Source organism: Diabrotica virgifera, chromosome 6 (assembly GCF_917563875.1).
Source record: "Diabrotica virgifera virgifera chromosome 6, PGI_DIABVI_V3a".
Classification (NCBI taxonomy): domain Eukaryota; kingdom Metazoa; phylum Arthropoda; class Insecta; order Coleoptera; family Chrysomelidae; genus Diabrotica; species Diabrotica virgifera.
The window spans coordinates 87,454,336-87,477,088 of record NC_065448.1 but is presented as its reverse complement, the minus strand read 5'-3'; the positions used below and the strand labels follow the sequence as shown (position 1 = coordinate 87,477,088).

At 34.2% G+C, this 22,753-nt stretch overlaps 1 protein-coding gene across 1 annotated transcript in view; it reads left to right on the top strand.

Moving 5' to 3' along the window:
* Nucleotides 1-19,153, top strand: part of LOC114331478 (roundabout homolog 2) — a 333,670-nt gene extending 314,517 nt beyond the window's left edge. Inside the window, exon 6 of the mRNA XM_028281064.2 lies at nt 1,163-19,153. Coding sequence (XP_028136865.2) covers nt 1,163-3,069 — 1,907 coding nt within the window. The 3' untranslated portion in view covers nt 3,070-19,153. The remainder of the gene's footprint in view (nt 1-1,162) is intronic.
* The last annotated feature ends 3,600 nt before the right edge of the window (nt 19,154-22,753 follow it).

Sequence of the window (22,753 nt, the reverse complement as noted above, 5' to 3'; positions counted from 1 at the left end):
ATAAAAATTTTATGGGGGTTTTGTTTCTTTAAACCTCCCAAATGTTTGTGTACGTTCCAATTAAACTATTATTGTGGTACCTATAGGTAAACACAGTGTTTCTAAAACTTTTTTGCCTCTTTTTTGATAAGTCACCTTTTATCGAGATGTCTGCCTTTTCAAAATATACCTAATAATGTAAATTATAAATAAAATTTCAGATTATTAACAGCTCTCTATAATCGTACGTAACCATATAGGTACAAATATGTGGTGGATTCGAAAAATATTCAAAATATCTCGGTAAACACTGGCTTGTCGAAAAAGTACCAAGAGGCAAAAAAGTTTTAAAAATATTATGTTTACCTAATAGTGCAACAATAATAATTTAATTGGAACGTACACAAAAGTTTGGGGGGTTTAAGGGAACAAAACCCCCATACAATTTTTATGGGATGCACAAATTTCACTTTAATTTTTTTTAAGATGGTGCTACTATAAAAATGCCACATGTCCATTTTCAATAACAAATCTCTAAGAGTTTTCGATATACAGTAGAACCCCGCAAATCCGAACTAATTGGGGGGACAGCCTGTTCGGATTCCAAAAAGTTCGGATTATCCGAAAGTTAGCCTTAACTAGTAGTTCAAGGTTTTCATTGTGATTTTGAGTAGCCAAGCGTTCTCGCAAGAATGTGGACAATATTTTTGGACTCAAGTTGACTAAGGGAGAACCAAAGTAAGTTTGTGTTTAACCTTTATAAATATTTTATGAACATATATATTAAAGTATAATATTTATTTTTAAGAAATTTTAAATGTCAAAGTCCTAGTAATCCTACATTGTCCAATTTTCTGGCTTTACTCTGTATAATAAACATGTTTTTAAGTTTTTGTCTTGAATTTTTAAATTTTTTTCACTTTCCGTTGGTTCGGATTTGCCGAAAGTTCGGATTCGCGGGGTTCGGATTTACGGGGTTCTACTGTATAATAAAAAAATCGATTTTCAGTTTGTAACTTCAAAGGGCTGTAACTTTTTTTGTGTGCACTATTGTATATAGGAAAGTGAGGGTCTGAGCATTTTTCAAAAAAAACAATTAGTATTTGAATTATTGAATTGATTCCAAATTATAGACTGACTCTGTATAATTTTCATGCAATAAACTTCTTTTTTTTTGTTTTAGATCTCAGATTAGACGACTCTGGCCAATATACGTGCTCAGCCACATCCGAAAGTGGCGAAAGTTCTTGGTCAGCATCCCTCAACGTTGTCGAAGGAACCTCTATTCCCCTACATCGCAGTCCGGATCCGTCTACATTTCCAAAAGCTCCAAGCATTCCAAGAATCTTAAATTCCACCGAGTCCAGTATCAGTTTGTCATGGGATAGTGAAGACGACGAAAATACTTTAGTAGGATATACTGTTGAATATTGGAGTCCAGATTTACAGACTGGATGGGTTATAGCTGCTCATCGAATCCAGAATCCCTATATGGTAGTTCACGAGCTGAAACCAGACAGTTCATATGTATTTATAGTAAGAGCAGAAAATGCTCACGGCCTATCTCCAGCTAGTCCAGTATCAAAAATTTCTAGAACCTTAGCTAATTCAAGATCGTTACCTAGCTCAGAGTTAGACACTGCTAGAGCTACACTTAGCACGAAATTAATTGAGTTAAAGGAAGCGAAACCTCAATCTTCCAGTTCCGTCAAATTGATTTGGAATTTTTCTGATAATGATTATGTAGAAGGTCACTACATTAGGTTTAGAGAATTATCAGGAGGATCTCATAATTACAACATACTAACAGTATTAGATGTTGAAGCAAAATCTTATGTAGTAGCCAATTTAAAGAAATTTACCAAGTATGAATTCTTTATTTCACCGTTCTATAAATCAGTGGAGGGTCAACCATCGAACTCAAGAATAGCTCAGACGTTAGAGGATGTTCCTTCTGCACCACCAGATAGTATAACAGCTGGAGTTTTCAATGACACTGCAGGTTGGGTAAGATGGTCGCCACCTCCACCCCAACATTGTAACGGAATTGTTACTGGTTACAAAATTCAGATTAAGGGGAATATTGTGAGATCAATGACTATGAATGCTTCCACAACTTCTATATTAATTAGTAATCTTACAGCTGGTGGTTCGTATACCGCAAAAGTTGCAGCACTCACAATCGCTGGCCAAGGTCCCTATTCTAATCCTGTGCCATTGCTTACTGCACCAAGAGCTCAAAGTCCTAGAACATTAGGGCCATTTGTACCATTAGTTCGCCAGACCTGGTTTGTAGCACTTCTTGCAGTTCTTGTATTATTATTGCTGTTAGGTATTGGAGTGCTGCTATACTTAAAAAGAAGACAGTCATTAAGTAAACAATTGGGGCATCTAAATGTCCCTGTAGTAAATGCTTCTCAGTTGAATGCAAAAGAAAGTCTGTGGATCGATAGGGGATGGAAAGCTACCGATTGTGACAAAGATTCTTCCATTCCTCTAGCGCAGCCTGCAGATTATGCTGAAGTTGACACTAAAAATTTATCCACATTTTATAACTGCAAGAAAAATTTGGAAAGTCCTACTCCGTACGCTACAACAATGATTTTGCCACCTCCCAACTGGTCTGAGATAATTCCTCCTCCACCAGACCACCCTCCTCCAGACTGTCCCCGAGAAAATCCCCCAGTACCTCCACCAAGAGGCGGTGGCAGTACTTGTGGAAGTGCTGGGGGGTACGGATGTTACTCTGTCCACGTTCCTAACCAATGCGGTAAAATTCAACATGCCAGAGCTCGTTCTTGCAATAACTGTGATGCCCACTGCTCTTTAGCTAGCGGTAGTTCCGGTCATAGATCAAACAGTAGAGGTTATTGTAACAATATTCCCCACAGCTGTGATACTAAGATTTGGTTTAACCAACATAATTGGGATAACGAAGACGCCGACTGTGAAGATAGACATTCATGTACCAGTAGCCATGATACTACCTGCTCATGTAGCGAATCGTCCTGTCTGTATGCTGAAGCCGGACCTTCCAATAATCCCCGTCCTTTGGCTCACAATCCGCAGGTTAATAAACGGCTTAAGTGAGGGTACGCCGACTTCAGCATTTATTTTTAGTTCATCGAGCATATCTCCGAGTCGGATAGACCCGTCTATGAGAACTGCATATCAGATATGAATGCTACGTTTTGCTAGTCCTAGTTTTAGAAATCGATATGCTCAGATTAGATTGACCAACGTCTTCCTGTTCAATAGCGCGGTGTCCCAGTAGGAAGCATAATTTTAACTGACGAAGCTCGTTTTAATTGATGTTAAGGAATATCAATGTTAAGTTAGACTTCTAAATAGGTTTTTGTTCCTTTTGTATATTATTTGAATATTGTTAAAACGAGTTTGTGAATTATAAAACCTGTAAGACCATGAAACTTGCTATACCTAATAGTGTATCTTGGTTTATTTCTTAATCGATCATATTTAATACATTTTAATACATAGTTCTGCTTCGTTAGGAGTTTTGACTAGAAGTCGATTTGTCCATTATAGTAATTTGTTAAAGCAATATTTAATACTAACTAGTTTTGTGAATAATGTAATCTTCATTTTTAATGAATAAAAACATATGCAGAAAGATAATATGTTACCTGTGCATGAAAAATAGTATTTTCTTCTTGCTTTTTAAAAGTTCCTCTCTATTTTGTCATGTGCTTCATCTTTTTTGTTCCTCTCTATTTTGTCATGTGTTTCATTTTTTTTTGTCATGTGTTTTTGTCAGTTTCTAGTTCATCAAGTATATCCTTCATAATATTTGGAGATACGTCTTTTCCGAGTCTTGCTTATAGGTTAAAATTATAGTACACATACATTGTAGCTCAACAGACCTTAAAGGCCCATGGCTTGGAAGTTCTCCACGGTTTTGCTCCATTTTCTCCTGTCCATGGTCGCAGTTCTCCAATTTGTTTTCCAATCTTTCCAACTCTGATTGTTTGATTGTTTCCAGGTCTTCTTTACACGCTTCTATGCACTTTTTCCTTAGTCGTCCTCTTCTCCTCTTTCTCTCCCCTCTCATCAGCGAGTCCTTTACCCACCTTTCGTCAGCCATCCTCGCAAAATGACCTAACTAACTAAGTCTCTTATCTGGCTTATTTCTAGTTTTCGGTACAGCTCTCTATCTCTGCATTTGTTCGTCCCCTCCAAACGTCTTCATCGTTTTTTACTAACAAAAATATCTTACTTAAATCACTCCACTTCCAGATGTTTAGCATATTTTCTTGATTTTTGTCATGGCCCATGTTTCGCCTCCTTAATGGACTGTGTGGGCTGTATCACTGTTCGGTAGAGTGTCAATAATTTTGCTTTGGGAAGACTCCGACAGTCTTCCTTCCCGCCGAAATTCGCTTGGCGTTCTTCCCCTTTACTTGTTAGAGTTGCTCCTAGATACTCAAACTGCGTCACCTATTTGAAGCAATGCTCTTTACTCTCATTGTTTTCGTATAACATTATAGTATACTTTTTCGTCAATACCTAAGCATGGTTCTTTTTTTTTTTCTGTTAGTGTTACTAAACAAATCACATTTGGCATTACTTTAGAATGATCAAATTACTTTTAAATCCGAAATTTAAGGACATTTCTTATCAACTGAAGCTGTACAACATTGCTGCTGGGTGGTTTTCAGTGATATATCAAGAGAAGCTGCCTTTGCTCAAATTTACCTTTGGTTCATTTGGTCTAGTTGGGTACTAGTTTTTTCCGCTTTTTTAAAGGATATAATCTCTTTTGTGGCAGTGTGAAATTTTAAAAGGAATATTTTGGAATGTGTGATAATAAAGGTCTGATTTTAATATAATGTTTTTAAACATTTACTGTAACGTTTATTTATACTTTCTTCACCGAAATCTCTTGATATTATTGTAAAATTATCATTATTGATATTATTGATTTCATAAATGTACAAAAGAATATTTTCTGCAATGAAAGATTATACTATTTGTTCAATAATATAAATACCTACTTGAAAATATTGTACATAAACAGTTGTAGCAAGCACAATATAAATGGATGAATGTAATTTTTTGTACTTTAACTGAACAATCAGTGTAATACGTAAATAAAAATCTGTATTTTCATGTACAAATGTGGAAAGAAGTGTAAGATCTAATGTTAACATACATATTTTTGTTTTAATTAAAAAAACTATCACATGAAAAAATAGTTTGTACTAGTAATATCGATTTTTTCCGCATTGTGAGTGTAGCTCGGAATAAAAGATGTTGGTATTTTTAAATCTTTTAACGTTAAAATTGATAGATTAATAACGAAAGAAAGAAAAACAAAGCAATTCTAAATATTTAGGATTTTCAATGACTTTTTCATATCATTAGCCACTTTGAAGTTTTCATTTTGTTATAATAACCGGGAAACTCTTAAAGCTAAAGTAATTTTAATAAGGGCTTTGTAATTTACGTGAAAAAGTGTGTATGAATGTAAAATGAGAATTACATTTTGGGAATAAACCACAATCATTATATCGATGGCTAAAAGGACAAATATTGTATGTCCAAAATTAATGTTTTCGGTAAAATCAATTTAAAAGTTTGCGTTATCCGTAACAAAGCGTACATACTTTAAAAGTAACTAAATTACAGTTAAATTCTTGCTATACCTTTCTTTTATATCTTATTCAGTTCTATTTCTGTTAGGGTTAAATGTTAATTACATTTAACAATCTAAAAGTAACCCCCTGTATGGACATACAATAAATGTAAAGTAAAACATGGACATTGGACATACAATATATTATTTCCATACTGCAATTATTGTGACAATATCATAAAATTAGGTTTACAATAGTATTGGTAGTACAAATGAATTTTTTATTAAGGGCGTAAGTGCAAAATTTCGAAACAACCCTTTTTTATTTTTGAAAAAATTACACGCACAACGAAAGACTACATTATTACCGAGGGCCGAAATTCATAGTATGGACAAATATTGTATCTTTGGACATACAATAAAAGAGTCGTTTGGTTTGAATTTTGTGAACGCAAAAGTATTGTATTATTGGATCTACAACATTTGTGCTCTAAGTTTATGATGTTGTTAATGGACATGTCTTTAATGCTACTTTAGTAACTACCAAACCGTTCTAAGTAGACATACCCTATGTGAGCACAATAAAGCTTCCATCTCGACTGGCATAGACCAGGAACTATCTCACTTTAAACAAAAATGGACATACAATATTTGTCCTCGGCCATCGATATATAAAATTGCATTTTTGAGATTTTGTCATCCAGCACGGAAATCTCTTCCAAAAGACTGAAAATAGCCAATGGGCTGTGGCAAGGTGTGTGTAATGATCTTTCAATGCTTTCGTTAAATTCTGAATGATTACGATATTATCTATTGTTATTTTTTCTGAAAACTTAGGTTCTGTAAATTCTGATCGAATTTGAATCTGGAATATTTTGTTTGAGATCTCGAGTTCCTTAAAGTACGACACATTTGCAACAAGTACCTAGGTTAATTTGTTACCTATCTCATCTTTATCAGAATGCTGCTTTTAGAGTTACTCAACTGTCATCATCATTATCATCATCATCATGTAACCATTACTGTACAGTAATTAACATCTACATTGAACAACCAACATTGAACAACTGTCAATAATAGCAGCACTGGAACAATGTAGAATTATATATAATATATTACAGATACACAAGGCTTATAAAATACCTATATATACAATAATTATATTACAACGGTAAACTTCATGAAGCAATGAAAAGAAAGAAAGAAGAAAATTTAAGAGTACTCAAAAGGGACATAAAAAGAGTCATACTTAGAAGAGTTTTGTACACACGGCAGTAAAAATATCTAGAAGTCAATAGCTATAAATCTTGTGAATATGATGGATATCGCAACAATATGTATACCTATAGGTACTTTACTGCTCTTTGTGCTAATTTTTGGAGCTATGTGAACACTTTTTGGTTGATTTCTGGACCATCACTAACTTCGTAATAAGTTACTATTCCTTAGCCTCTTGCTTATACTAGGATTTGTGATAGACTCAAATTTCATTTATAATGAAAAAAGAGGCATATTCCTTTTTGTCATTTAATGTTTAATTTATGTTTTATTTCAAAACTTCACAGCAGTCAAAATATTGCTTAAATTGCTCAGGACTTCTACAAATGAGATTCCTAGGACTTCAACTAACGCTAAACTATGGTGTATTCCACGAATATACGACTGTTTTGGATTATCGCGACAACGAATATTTTAGTGTGCAACATAAGAAGTACGAAAGTATTTTGCCCTAATAATTACTCCAATAAACAACAATATAATTTACTTTCGTTCTTTATGTTTTGCACAGTAAAATATTCGATATCGCGATAATCCAAGAGGGTTCGTATATTCGTGGAATGGTGTATATAGTATATATCTTTGCCATAATCGTGGGTTTTGATCGCACTTCTTCTTCTTCAGATACAAATCCACTAATGTTAGCAATCACATTTTCCATTAACTCTCTATTTCTTGCAATGTGTGTCAGAGATTGAATGTCGTTAATCCCTGTCCATTGCCTTATGTTTCGGAGTCAGGACATTTTCTTGCGTCCTATTCCTCTCTTGCCTTCAATTGTACCCTCGATTATAAGTTGAAGGAACTATCAAAGGCCGTCTTCCTTTTCTTGGTGGCTTCGAAAAATTGGCGTTCTTGGTTGATTCTTTTAAGGACATCTACATTTGTGACTTTCGCCGTCCATGGTATCTTTAGGATGAGGCGATAAAGCCACATTTTGAAGGCTTTCAATTTGTTTATAGTATTTTTACTACAAAAGCGATATTACGTAGGTCAAAATTTTTGACGTAAGAGAACTGTCAAAACATTAGAATGTGACTTTTCATTATTGCCATTTTTATATATAAACGTAATATCGCTTTTGTAGTAAAAATACTATATATCCCTAGTTTTCAGTGTCCAGTCCTCTAATCCATATAGCAGCACCGACCATACGTAGCACTTAGTAAAGTTTAATATCAGTTGAAGATCGAACTCTGAACAGGTCAGTACCTTCCTGAATTTTACGAGAGCTTGTCGAGCTTGCTCAATGCGACATTTTACTTCCTTGTCCGATGCCCAGTCTTCAAAAAGTCACGTTCCCAGGTATTTAAATTTGCTCACTCTTTTAATAGACTTGGTATTCAGTGTTATGGTGAAGTTTTCAAGTGCATAGGTACAGGTTTCTGGAGATGATCATGAATTTGATCTTTTTAGTATTAATCTCTAATCCCATGCGCTTACTGTATTCTCCGATTATAGTGATTAGTTGTTGAAGATCGACTATGTTGTTGATCAATACTCCATTCACTTTGATTCCCATCTCTGCATCTTCCAAAGACTCTTGAAATATGGCTTCCGAATAAATGTTAAATAAAAGAGGGGAAAGCACACATCCCTGTCGAACACCCCTTCTTATATGTATGGGTTTGGATATAGAATTGTCTATTTTTAGTTGTGCCTTTTGATACCAGTACAAGTTTTTAATGCGTCTTATGTCTTTTTGGTCTATATCAAGTTTTTTGAGGATCTGCATTAACTTGTAGTGTTGGACACGATCAAACTCTTTTTCGTAATCTAAATAGCATAGGAACACGTCCTTCCTCTGGTCGTAACAATTTTGGACCAGCACCTGTGTTCCTACTATTAGTTCTCTTGTTCCTAAGCCTTGCCTAAAGCCGAACTGAGAATCACTGATATCCCATTCACATTTTTTGTACAATCTTTGATGTAGTATATTTAAAAATATCTTTAAAGTGTGACTCATTAGGCTAATGAGTCTGTGATCCTCATACCTTTTTGCATTGATTTTCTTGGGTTAAGGAATTAAGGTAGAGCGTAACCACTGTTGAGGATAGCTACCAGTTTCATAAATAAAATTAAATATTTTGTGTAGTGCTGAAATTCCCCTTTCATCCAGTAGTTTGAGTATTTCTGAAGGGATTTCATCTGGTCTAGGTGTCTTATTGTTTTTTGAATTTAATATTGCCTTTCCTATCTCCTTGATATTTCTTTGGTCCATAGAACTCCGTTTAGACATGCTACAGCTCTTCGTGCTTGTATGATTCGATGTTCTATTTCTCGTTCGTCTTTTCCACTACGGTCGAAGATGACGCCCAGGTATTTATATTCGTCACATGGATTTATTTTTTGATTGTCTTCGATATCGAGTTGTTCTGCTTCAGCGCCAATTGAGAGGTATTTTGTCTTTTCTAAATTGATATTTAATCCCCATTTCTAGTATTCTTCAATTAGTTTTCTAAGCATATATTCCATGTCGTCTTTGTCATTTTAGATCACCACCTGATCATTTGCAAACTGTAAAGTATATATGCAATCCTGATCGTTCAATTGTATACCCATTTCTTTGACTTTCCTTTTCCATTGTTTCAGAGCTGCAGAGATATAAATCTTAAACAGAGTCGGAGAGATACAACATTCCTGTCTGAGACCCTTAGTAACTGCAAATTTTTCAGCTAGGAGGTTTCCAAATTTCATTTGGGAGTTTGAACCGTAATATAGATCTTTGAGAGCACTAACCAATGTTTTATGTATGTTTGATGTGCCCAGGACTTCCCATAGTTTATTTAGCGGGACTGTGTCATATGCCTTCTCAAGATCTACAAAAGTCATATCGCACACCTAGTTCAATTGTGCCACAACTGCAAAAAATTCGAATTTTGGGTTAAGGCTGTAAAACATTGCCTATATAATGGCCCATCTAATGCAATACAGCCTGAACTAAAATATTGTTTTGGATAAGTATAAAGTAGGTTACTTCGTTATTTCACTGTAGGGTTTTTGGAGGTTTTGAAAATGCAATATGGCCATAACTGGGAGATGTGGCGATAATATACACTGCCACAATACAACCGATGTAATTCAATACGTTCAATACGGCCACAACTGCAAAAATCAAGAGAGATGTGGCGATAATATACACTGCCACAATACAACAGATATAATTCAATACGGCCACAACTGCAAAAATCAATTGATTTTTTCATTATATTGCCGCCGTATCTCCTAGGTATCGTTTTATAAATGACTTTCTTCACAACGCAATATCGCCATAACTATCAAAATAATAATAACGTTTTATTTTTAATAAATTGTAATAAGATCCAGCCCATAAGTGTATAATTTGCTACCTAAATTGTAATTTTGAAGCAAGTCATTCTCAAAATAAATTATGTACAGGGCAAAACGCGTTTACTACAGAACGTTTTGCTCATTTCTCGAGAATATTGTGTTTTGCACTTGTGGCACTATTGAACTAGGTGTGCGATATGTACCTTTCTATTTGTCACAACTTTCTTTTCTATAATTTGTTTAAGACAAAAGATGTTATCTGTACATGAACGACCTGCTCTAAATCCTCCTTGTTCTTCGTCTTCGGACGATTGATAATCTTCCTCTATCTGGTCCCGCAGTATTCGACCATATAGTCGACTCATTGAACTTGTGACCGATATCCCTCTATAGTTTTTACAATTTCTCCTGTCACCTTTTTTATATATTGGAGTCATATATGCTGTTTTCCATTCATCTGGTGTTGGATGGCCATTAATATATTCGTTAAATTAATATCCCAGTGCTATTCTTATCTTTGTTTTTATTTGCCTGTTAATGTTTTTGTACATATTCTGCCATCTTGGTCATTCTTTTGTCGTCGTCGTTCATCCATTAGTAATAGTATTTCTTCTGTCATCCATTTTTGCTTCTTGATATTTGGTTTGTACCCCAAATTGTTTTTCATGATGTATGTTGCAGCACTTTTAATCGCATTCCATGTTGGTGTTTTATCTTCGGTAATATTTGCCGTCAATATTTAAATTTGAATTTGACACTTGATTTTTGACATTTGATTTTGATTGCACATCATACTTTTTTATCAAACAGTAATTACTTATTTAGAAAAAATATAACGCGGACAACATATTATATAGCGCCATCTTTTATCGAACAACAAAACTAATTGAACATTTGAAAAGTCTTTATTAAGTCTTTTTAAAATCAGTTTTTTAGTTCTTCTTTCCTTCCGTGTATGGTTTTTTACCGTACCTTACCATCAAATAATCAAAATACAAAGTACCCTACTTAATTTCAGTAAAATTGTCTGTGAAGCAATTCTTTCTCTAAGACGTTTGGTTTGTTGTATTTTTTATAATAAATGATACATTTTTGTTAAATTACATGAAAAAAATTGTCTAGTGTATTTATAAATCTAAGAATTTATATGAATATAAAAAGTAAATATTAACAAAAAAGAATCTTAAAATCTCATGAATTATTAGTATTACTTAATGGTCTGGTAATTATTTGTGAAAGTATAGTTGTATCACAAAGAACGTCTAGGTATCTTCTGATGGTCGCTGAGGAATGTTTTTTATGGAAACCTGAAAGAAATAAGAAAAGCAAAGTTTAAATGGATGGTTACTTTATTTTTTTAATTTAAATTTAAAATATATTTATTTTATTATTTCTATTTCCACTTTGGAAAATGTTCCCAAAATATTTCCGAACTGAAATTCCAATCATCAAAATAAACGAATTTTTAACAAAAAAATTGTGGTAAATTCCCAATAAATGTAGTAGTACCATAGAAGTTATACAAGAAAATACTATTAGAGCTATTAAATATATATCTTCAGTTTTTGTTTGTATATTATTGAGTTTGAGTATGTTTAATTCGATAAATTCTTTCTTTTGATTGTTAATCTATTACCACCTTTTTAGTTTTACGCTGTTGTTTTTGTAAAATTTATGTACAGCTTAATATATATGTTATGTAGTTATTATAAGGGAGTGTTTTATTGTCTTAAAATGTATTTTAAATCCCTCGCACTAATTAAACTGCAAAATCGAATGTTTCCGTCTACATGGATGTATAGGTATTTAAGGCAGACAAAATTTTAAGATCAATAAAGCAACTTAAGCCGTGCCATCAACTTAATCGTTTATTCCAATACGCAATACTTCTGAAGATCTAAAGAAATTCTTCAAGACATTTATCTTGTCATGTACTTAGATAGGTATATAATTGTTCACTAAAAAAATGAGGAAAGACAGCTTTAAATAAATCTATACAGCCGAACCCGCTTATTGGAATAGCCTTCGTGCCAAGCAAAAGTATTCTTATAAACGGGATATTCTAATAACCGATCATTAATGGGTATTAGAAATATTTCGGCACCTCAAATTTATATTCCTTAAAGCGGGATATTCCTATAACCGGTATTCTAATAAGCGGGTTCCACTGTATTTTGATTCAGGGTCCACCACCATCAGTTGACATACGTTTCTTCTGTTTAGAGTCATCAAAACTGCCTGTGGTGTACCCTGAAGCGAACTAAATCTGGCTGTCTACTAAGTAAAGTAATAAACAATTATTTGCTGCTGGACGCAGTAGCGACATCCAATTAAACAAAAGAGAAAAGAGAAAATTCTCTTTGAGTCGTAATGCTGAATTATTGGCAATAATCTGTTGTCTGACCTTTTTACAATAGTTTATAAAGCAAACATACCGATAAATAGCGAACATGAGCGAATCCACAATTTGCATTCACCACCTGTCCGCTTATCTAGATAAAGATCCAACAGAATTATGCTTCCTTAGTACCCAAATATTTTTTTATGTAGTTATGTTTATTTACAATCTACATCATTAAAAGAGTATTAAGTAAATTTGTTCCATGTTTTTGGGCATGAAGAAGAGAGTTTCAATGATATCTCATCTTACTCTATTTATGTTTAAGTTTTAAAATAGGTCCTGAGGCCAGGTTCTATCTAGTCTCCTTGTGGCAGGGCCATTATGGAATAATTCCCTTACTAACTCATTTTCATGGTGAATGGTACGCTAATTTTGTGACTCCGTGGCTCGATGGATTTCTTCTCTGATGAAAGGTATATTTAAGTCTTCGTGAAGTGTTTGATTGCTTACGTACCATGGTGCATCCACTATTGATCTTAGAACTTTAGACTGAAATCTTTGGATGATATTCAGTGATGTTGACTTTGCACAGCCCCAGAGGTGTAGTTGGTAGTATCAAATAGGTTTGAGTATTGGTTTGTACAGAAGAATTTTGTTTTGGATATTGAGTTTTAATCTGCACCCAAAAAGCCAATACATTTGTCGGTATTCCAAGTCTAGCTGTCTTCTTTAAGTCTGAATATGTTTCTTCCAAGTAAGACGTTGGTCAAGATGGAGACCAAGGTATTTAGTGTCAGTTACTGTTGGTATTCGTACATTTTCCATTCTTACAGGTGGGCATGTGTTGTGGCGGTTGGTAAACGTTATTTGAGATGATTTTGTTTTGTTTACTTTTGTTCGCCATTTTGTGTACCATTCACTGAGTATGTCCAGATGGTGTTGCAGGTCTTGTGAGGCTTGTATGGGATCTTCATTTACAACTAGTATTGCTACGTCATCAGCAAAGGAAGCGATCGTAGTATTATGAGATTCTGGTATATCGGCTGTGTAGAGTGAGAAAAGCAGCGGTCCGAGAACACTATCTTGCGGAACTCCGGAGTTAGAACAGAGGCTGGATTGTTGGTCTTCGAATTTTACAGAGAAATATCTATTTGATAAGTAGGATTTGATTAGGAGGAAATAGTTACCAGATAGTGCCAATTTTACTTTATAAAGCAGACCTCTGTGCCAAAGTTTGTCAAACGCTTGTGAGATATCTAGAAATACAGCGTTGCAGTATTTCCTTTTTTCGAGAGTTTTTGATATTTCATTTACTATTCGATGGACCTGTTATGTAGTAGAGTGATTTTCCCGAAAACCAAACTGATGTTCTGGTAGTAATGTTAGGAATGCATGATCTGCGTATATTCTTTGTAGCAGTAATCTTTCACAAACTTTGCTAACGATTGGGAATAGGCTCATGGATCGATAAGATGTTACTTCATTTGACGCTTTGCCTGGCTTAAGGATCATTATGATTTCTGCAAATTTCCATATTTTTTGAAAGTATGATAAGCTTAGCATGCGATTAAATATTACTGTTAGCATAATAATGGCCTTACTAGGAAGCTGTTTTAGTACACTTCGCGTCAAAAAAAAACTGGTACAACTCTTATAACCGAAAATCGTGTTTTTCAAGTTGTGTAAGTAGATCTTGTCACAAGTGTCATTCTAATTTCTAGGGCAACGTTGCCAGTTCAACGAAAACATTATATGAAACTAGGTAAAAACGGGGCTGTGCGACAGACCGCATTTTTTAATATACTAAAAACTAAAAGAATTGTAATTTTCCGTCATCTCAATTAAGTATCCATACATTGATTCGTGTTTCTAGGGCAACGTTGCCAGTTCAACGAAAACATTATATGAAACTAGGTAAAAACGGGGCTGTGCGACAGACCGCATTTTTTAATATACTAAAAACTAAAAGAATTGTAATTTTCCGTCATCTCAATTAAGTATCCATACATTGATTCGTGTTTTATTATAATTTATGAAAATATTTCAATTAAAAAATAATGATAGATAATAAATCTTGACATGACTTTAAATTATTATGTTTAATGTCAAATCGAGAGGTGTGATTGGTTTCCCGTAAATTGTAGGACAAAACTGCATTCAGTTGTGTAGAATAAATAAAACACACTGGAAAACTTAAAAATTTAATTTGAAATTAAGACAAAATGAATAACTTTTACAGTGAACAAGTGTGGAATTTAAATATGTATTACAATTCGAAGTATACATTTTAAACGTTATTTTTTTGTATTTAGATTTAGTGCAATTCCGTTATCTGTGATGGCAACAACGAAGTGATTCACGAACAATAATTGTCAGTCTGAACAAAGGTTTACATTGGGAAAAAAAAGTGTACCAGTTTTATATGACGCGAAGTGTACTTGTGCCGAGATTAAGTCATAACCTGGAGCCTTCCGTGAGTTAGGTTTGGTTATTTCTTTCTTGACTTCTATAGGAGTAAAACTTTTGATTGGAAGGGACATTTGACATGCTGCGCTAATTAGTTCTTCCAGTTCTTCATCAGGGTCTGGTGGCTCGGTTTGAAATACACTCGTAAGATGTTCAGCAAAGACGTCCGCTTTTTCTTTGTTGGAACGAGCCCATTCAACATTTGGTTTATGGAGGGGAGGAATAGTTGTGTATGGTTTTTTGAGCTTCTTAGTCGCCTTCCATAGCGTCTGATCATTTGCTGTAAGGTTTGTAATGTAATGTTCGAAGGTTTCGTTGTTTGCAGCTTTGATGGCTACTCCAAGTTGTCTACGTAGTCTATTGTATATATGTTGATCTATGTTGTTTCTAGATCTTTGCCAGTTTCTTCTCGCACAACGTTTTTCAGCAATGAGTTGCCGAATGTGTAGGGGAAAATTTGTTGTATATGTCGGTCTGCGTTCAGTTCGTGGTGTAGATTGCCATGCCGCTTCTTGCACAAGAGTGGTGAAATATTGAGCTGCTGTATCTATCTCGTGTGGAGATTTGAGTCGCAAATTAAGATTCATGTTTTCTTCTAGGTAGTATTGGAAATCTGCCCAGTTGGTGTTTTTTGACGCTAGTCAAGGAGGGGGTGTGTTGTTTATAACTGTGGTACTCTTGTTCATAATAACTGGTGTATGATCAGATGAGAGATCATAGCTGGATTCTATTAGACAGTTGTTTCTAGATTCTTCTTTGCTTATATAAAAGTCTAGCACATCTGGAAGTTTTCTGGGGTCACTTGGCCAGTAAGTACGGATTTCGTTGGTGTGGCAATCATAGTTGTTGTCGGTCATTGCTTTTAAAAGGTTACGACATTTTGTTGTTATGAGTCTTGAGCCCCATTGTGTGTGTTTCGCATTCCAATCTCCCCAAATATGTATAAATATGAGTAATATTAAATAATAAATAATTAAAAGAAGTAACATAATATGTCAACTAATGGTGGTGGCCCCAGAATGAATTAAATCTAAATCTGTCTTCTCTTATTTCATTTTTTTTCATATTTTATTACTAAGGAAGCAGAATTCTGTTGGATTTTTATCTAGATACGCAGACAGGTGATGAATGCAAATTGTAGATTCTCTCATGCCTGCTAGTTATCGGTCTGTTTGCTTTATAAATTGTAAAAAGCTCAGATTATAGATTGTCAAAAAAAATTCTCTACATTCCGGCCTACAAGAGAATTTTCTCTTTTCTCTTTAGTAGCAAATTTTTTCAGTAGCAAATAATTATTGATTATACAACCAGATTTAGTTCGCTTCAGGGTACACCACAGACCGTTTTGAGAACTCTCAAAAGAAGAAATGTGTCAAATGATGGTGGAGGCTCCTAAAAATCGAATTTAATCTAAAGCTGTATTTCCTTATTTCATTTTAGCCATATTTAAGTACTAAGAAAGCAGAATTCTGTTGGATTTTTATCTAGATAAGCGGTGTGTTTGCTTTATAAATTGTGAAAAGCTTAGATTCTAGATTGTTACCAAGAATTCTGCATTCTGACATAAAAAAAGGATATTCTCTTTTCTCTTATGTGTAAAAAGGAATAGTAGTAGATGATCTCAACTAAAAATGTACATTTCGTGCGTCAAATATGTTGTTCGTAAACAGCAATATTTTTCATTGCATTTTAATTGGAGTAAATGACATAATTTTTATTTGGCACAATTTTAGCTAAGAATTAAGATATTGTAAAATGTCACGCAATGTTGAGGAATGTATATAGTGTATCTTTAGACTGAACACTTTCGATTATTTACTAGAAGAAGGTGCTGGTATCTAAAATAGGTTTTATGTTCCGGTGTTGATTGTATAAATGAAATATTAGGATAGAAATGATACTACTTACAGCTAAAAATGTTTAATTGCAGTGTCAAATATGTCCATTATCTTCCGTGAAGAAACTGGTTTATTATGTATACGTATATATTATATTGGCTAGTGGCAAGACTTGGTCCATACAGCTTCGATGAGGACGAAATCCTACTTGCTCAGTGGGAACATTTTCAAGCATTCTGTGACTAACTCTGCTGAGGAGAAGCTTTTCTAACCATGCTATGTAGTTTTCTGGCGTTTGGTTTGCCCCGTTTTTGAACTTCAATAATCATTGTTCGTTTCACTAGATTAAGTGAGAAAGGAATTTGAACTATCCAAAGCTTGAGTGAAGTATATCATTATAATAACCACTGTTTTGTGAATGAGCCAGTGTGTATCAGAAACTCAGGACGCATGCCATCTAACCCAGGTACTTTACCTGACTAATTTTTTTTTCAGCACATGTGTGATTTCTCAAACAAGAATTCTAGTTAAATATTACGAGCCCATTTTGTTCGTTCGTTTAATGCCCTTAAGTCTCTTTTTACCTTGGCATATGTTCGATCTCGTTGAGCTCTGGATTCTTCTTCTTAGGGTGCCTACATACAAAACAAAAGTCAAAGACGCAGGACAACATATAGCCAGGCTAAAATGGAGCTTCGCAGGTCATAACGCAAGACAAACGGACAATAGGTGGAATACCAGGATACAACAATGGAGACCATGGACAGGAAAGAGAGCAAGAGGACGACCTCAGATGAGATGGAGAGATGACATTAAAAAGATAGAAGTGAAAACATAAAGCACTAAACAGAAGCGAACAGAGGAAACTGGGGAAAAAAGTTTTCGACAGTTCTATCCATTTATTCTATCCATTTTTGGCATCTAGCTACATGGATGTTGTGTAAGAGCTCGGCTATTTCTCGGTCACCACTTTCCAGAAACTGAGCTTATAAGTCTTTACATGTTTCGGTCCATCCGGGCACATATTCTGTGCGATACCCCCTACTACATCCTTAGTAGGGATGGGGTCCTTGCAGTTGGTTCTTAAAAGAACCTTTATTTGTTCCCATCCATATATTTCCGTACAGATTAGATTTATATTTGTGATCTGTGATTTTGACATAAATTTGTTTCGCTTGTCTGCTGCCAACTTTTGCTAGTTCATTTAGCATTACCCAGGGGCACCCCTTGGACACGAGCTAACATTACACTCCTCATACATCTAGTACATCTAGTAGTTCATCAATATATAAGTTGAGGTATAAACCTTAATGATTTTTTATGTGCCGTCTGCAACTATTACCTGTATTGATACTATTTTGTTGGCATGTTTTTGTGTTGATGAACAATTCAGCTTCCCTTTGCTTAACAAAAATTAGTTAAGCCAGTTGTCCAAGTTAAGCTTCTTCTTTACGTGCCATCTCCGCGACGAAGGTTTGCAATCATCATGGCTATTCTGATCTTAGATGCTGCTGCTCTGAATAGTTCGATTGATGTGCATCCCTACCATTTCCTCAAGTTACGCAACCATGAAATTCTTCTCCTTCCTACATTTCTCTTGCCCTGAATTTTCCTTTGTATAATTAATTGAAGTATGTTGTATCTCTCATTATACATAACATGCCCCAGGTATTGCAGCTTTCGTGTCTTGATGGTTTCCAATATTTCCATTCTTTTGTTGACTCTTCTCATGACTTCGTTTTTTATTACATGCTCGGTCCATGATATGAAGTTAAGCTAGGGTCCTTCATTTTATTCATAATTACATATATTTCGTGAGATTTATAACATTGAAAGAAATACTTTTTATATATTCCTACAAAAATAAGACTTTAGCCTATAAACTATTCAACTTAAAACGCATTTATCGCAAAATACATCGAAAAATGTGACCAAGCAGCCTAAATTTTTGACAAATGAAATAGTTTTAAGCTAGCTAATTCAATTTATTTAATATAATTTTTTATGCAAGTAGTATTTAGTGAAGAGAAAATATACCTACTTAAAAAATAAAATTTCTGAGAAATCAACACGGAAACATAAACCACCCATAAATTCATCGATTATAGACTCATCGGTCCTAATACGTACTAGACTGAAACGACTGAATCCTACCCTCTTAGCAATACTGTATCTTGTACTCGGTAGATTTTTAAACATTGTGATTTGTTAAAAAATTACTCGAATGTGTAAATAGTGGTGTAAACTTGTAAATATTTTGTTATACATACTGCGTATCAGTAAAGTTTTTTGTAGAAAAGATTTTCTGTAAAAATTGATGTAGATATTTATTATTTCGCTCTGTTATTTATCTTTAAATAAACAGTACTTATATTCTGAAATTTTATTGTTAGTACCCCTTTGTCCCATTAACTTTATTTTCAAGAGATTCTAACAAAATTATAGTAGTGGCCTTATCGACGACACAAGATTCAGAACCATCAGATGAGTGATTAGGTTAGGTTATATTACTTCATCTACTCTGTAACCAAATATGGAATTATAAACAATAATGGTCTGAAGACTGGACAAAATCTACAATAACGACAATACATAAAAAACAGCTTCCATAAATGCGACAATTATAGAGCTATTTCTATTATATCACATGCCAGCAAGATAATACATCGGTCAGCGAGAACACCTGTTGACTATAAGACAGTTAATCGAAAAATCTAGGGACTTCAATATACCACTATAGATACTATGTTTTATAGATTATCGTAAAGCGTTCGACAGGGTCAAGTGAATACACTTATGGCGAACACTAAAAGAAGTAAGTAGAAGTAGTAAATACCACAACACTTAATTTTGCTTATTATAACTGAACTATAAGAACATACTACTGGATCAGTTAAAGTGCTTGATACACTTTTAAACGAATTTCATCCAGAACGTGGGTATCAGACAAGGATGTATACTATCTCCACAATTATTCTATATATATGGGGAGAATATATTAAAAGAGCACTTGAAGGATGGGAAAAGGGCATCTCAATAAATGGTCATAAAATAAATAACCTACCATTCGCAGATGACACAGCCCTTCTGGCAAATAGTCAAGAAGTGCTGATTGATCTTATACGACTAGTCGAAAACGAAAGTCAAATATTTGGTCTGCAATTAAACATATCAAAGACAAAGATCATGATAGTGGATATACCTACTACATAACAATCATCCGCACATAACCACAATTTACTGGTTTGAGGTTGTGAGCTCATACTTATATCTGTGATCATTGATCACAAACACAGGGACATTACAGAAAGAGATTAAAAGTAGATGTGATCTAGCAAAAGTTGCTACAGCAAAAATGATCAAAATATGGAAGGACTGTCAAATTTCAAGAGCGTTATAGGTGAGTTTGAACAACTGCTTAATATTCCCAATACTGACTTACGGATGTGAATCTTGGACCCTGAGACATTTGAAAAGAAGAAAGATATACGCCACAGAAATGTTCTGTTGGAAACGAATGTTTCGAATTCTTTTGGACCGACCGTAAAACAAATAATTCAATTTTAAGAGAATTAAAAGTTAGCCAACTACTCTCTAGTAAAGTCCATCTCTAACCATTAAAATACTTCCCTAACACAAAACATTCCAGGAATGTACTATCAAAGTTCTATTAATGTTTGAATGTCCTGGACATTCAAGGAACAGTCGGTGAACATCTGATTAAGTTATTGGTGGAATGTTACCACAAGACATTCTATGAACATACTACCAATGTCCTATATTTTATCCATTTACTATTCAATTTGCATTCATTTTCAAATTTGCCGCGCGTGTATATATGTATTTAGGCAATACAAACCACGTGACTTCTGGTTCTGGTTGGCATACAAAAAGTTATAGGTTACAGAGGTTATGTTTTTTCATTTCATTGTTTATCGCCGTATTTTGTCTATTTTGGATTCATTTGGATTTCGTTTGCTGTATTTTGTGAACTTTATAAACTTTACCACACTGCAAAATGATTATTTAATGAAATTATTATTGGAAACTCCAGATGTCTGGAGAAAGATAGGGAAACAATTTTTATTTACTGTTAATTTTTCTCTATTTTATCAATATTGATGAATTTTGCAAGCAATAACATTATTTCTTTTATTGTTTTAGATATTTATTGAAGCTGAAAATAATTGGGGATTTAGATCCATATACAATTCAGTCAGAATTGGATTTTGCCATAAAGTGCATTCCACCAAATTACTATTATAGATATTTATTCATATCTGGTGGAGTCTCACGGTTACTACTCTAAGCAGCAGATGAAAGCATACAAAAGCCTTCAGGCACATAAATATTTTACAGCTGGATTTGTTTTTAAAGTTGGAGTAAAGTTGGAAATCACAAGCAACAACTTCGTAAGTACCTACAAGAATATTGAGGAAATCCAGCTCCTCGATGATACTACTGGACAAACTAGAAGATTGAAGGGACAAAGCCTTTTGAACTAGTTTTAGTTATAGGTGATAGTGGAAAGCAGAGCATAATGCTTGTGTGCCTGTGTATGTTAGAATAGTGCGGTTAGAAAAGCAGAGCATAGTGCTTGTGTGCCTGTTAGATAAGATAAGAGACGCTATGGTGTAAGCTCCTCATTTTAAGGAACAGTAGTAATTTAGGTTAAATTAAAATTGATTGCTCATTGGTCAGAGTTATGACCAGATTGTAATTGTAATGCACAATTCAATACAATGAATCGTCATCGTAGTGATGATTATGGAAAAAAATATATGACAAGATTTTGTGCAATAAAAATGTTTATATTCATCAAGGATGTGGTATGGCCACATATACTTCTGGTATATCGTCGGTGATGTGACAATACCTCCTATCTGCTTTTTCATGAATTTTATAGGAGATGAAAAACTTGTTTGGGCCATCTCCTGTTTTCATATATTTTTTGACTTGTTTTGTAGTAAATTCAACTATCTATTTACTACAAAACAAGTCAAAACTTACGCATGAAAACAGGAGGTGACCTTAAAAAATGTTTTTCGTCTCCTGCAAAACTCATGAAAAAACATATAGGAGGTATTGTCACATCACTGACGATATATTTCAGAGAATGTCTAAAAAATATACTTTGAATGTCCTAAGAACATTCGTAGACATTCATGGAATGTTTCAACAAGACATTTAGTCTAAAAAATTAAAAAATATACTGTGAATGTTCAAAGAACATTCGTAGACATTCATGGAATGTTCCAACAAGACATTCAAGGAATGTTTAAAATGCTGACACAGCACTTTCCTGGAACTTTCCAGAGACATTCGTGTGCTTTTGGGGACATTCCAGGAATGTTTTCAATGTCCTGTGTGTACCTTCTAGGAGCATTCCTGGAATGTTTTGTGTTATTAGGGTTTGGACATGTCATGAGTTATGTTACTTTTATAATTCTATAAAACTCTGAATAATGCAAGAAAGGAATTCAAACCAAGGCTAAGACTATGTAAGGATAAGGAGGGGCACATACTCAACACAAAAGAAGAAATATTGAAAAGGTGGGTGGAACACTATAAAGAACTACTTACTATCGAAGTAGAAGATCCAAATCAACGGAATCCAAGAGCAACCAACAATACACCATTAGAGCCTCCATCAATTCAAGAAGTACGGGATGTAATAAAACACCTAAAAAATAATGAATCTCCAGGAAGTGATGGTATATCCGCGGAACTTATTAAATATGGAGGTGCTACCCTGACTAATTAACTATCAAATTTTGGCATATGCCGATGACATGGACCTAGTGTAACGGTTCACGTTACGAGATTAGATCTTTAATTATTTTTATAATTATTTTCCCTCGGTCTCCCATTTAAATTCTTTAATTTCTCGTAAAGGACTTCTTACGTGACGTCACACGTCGGGACCGACGGAACAATTGTCGAATCGTTCCGTGACATTTAATTCAT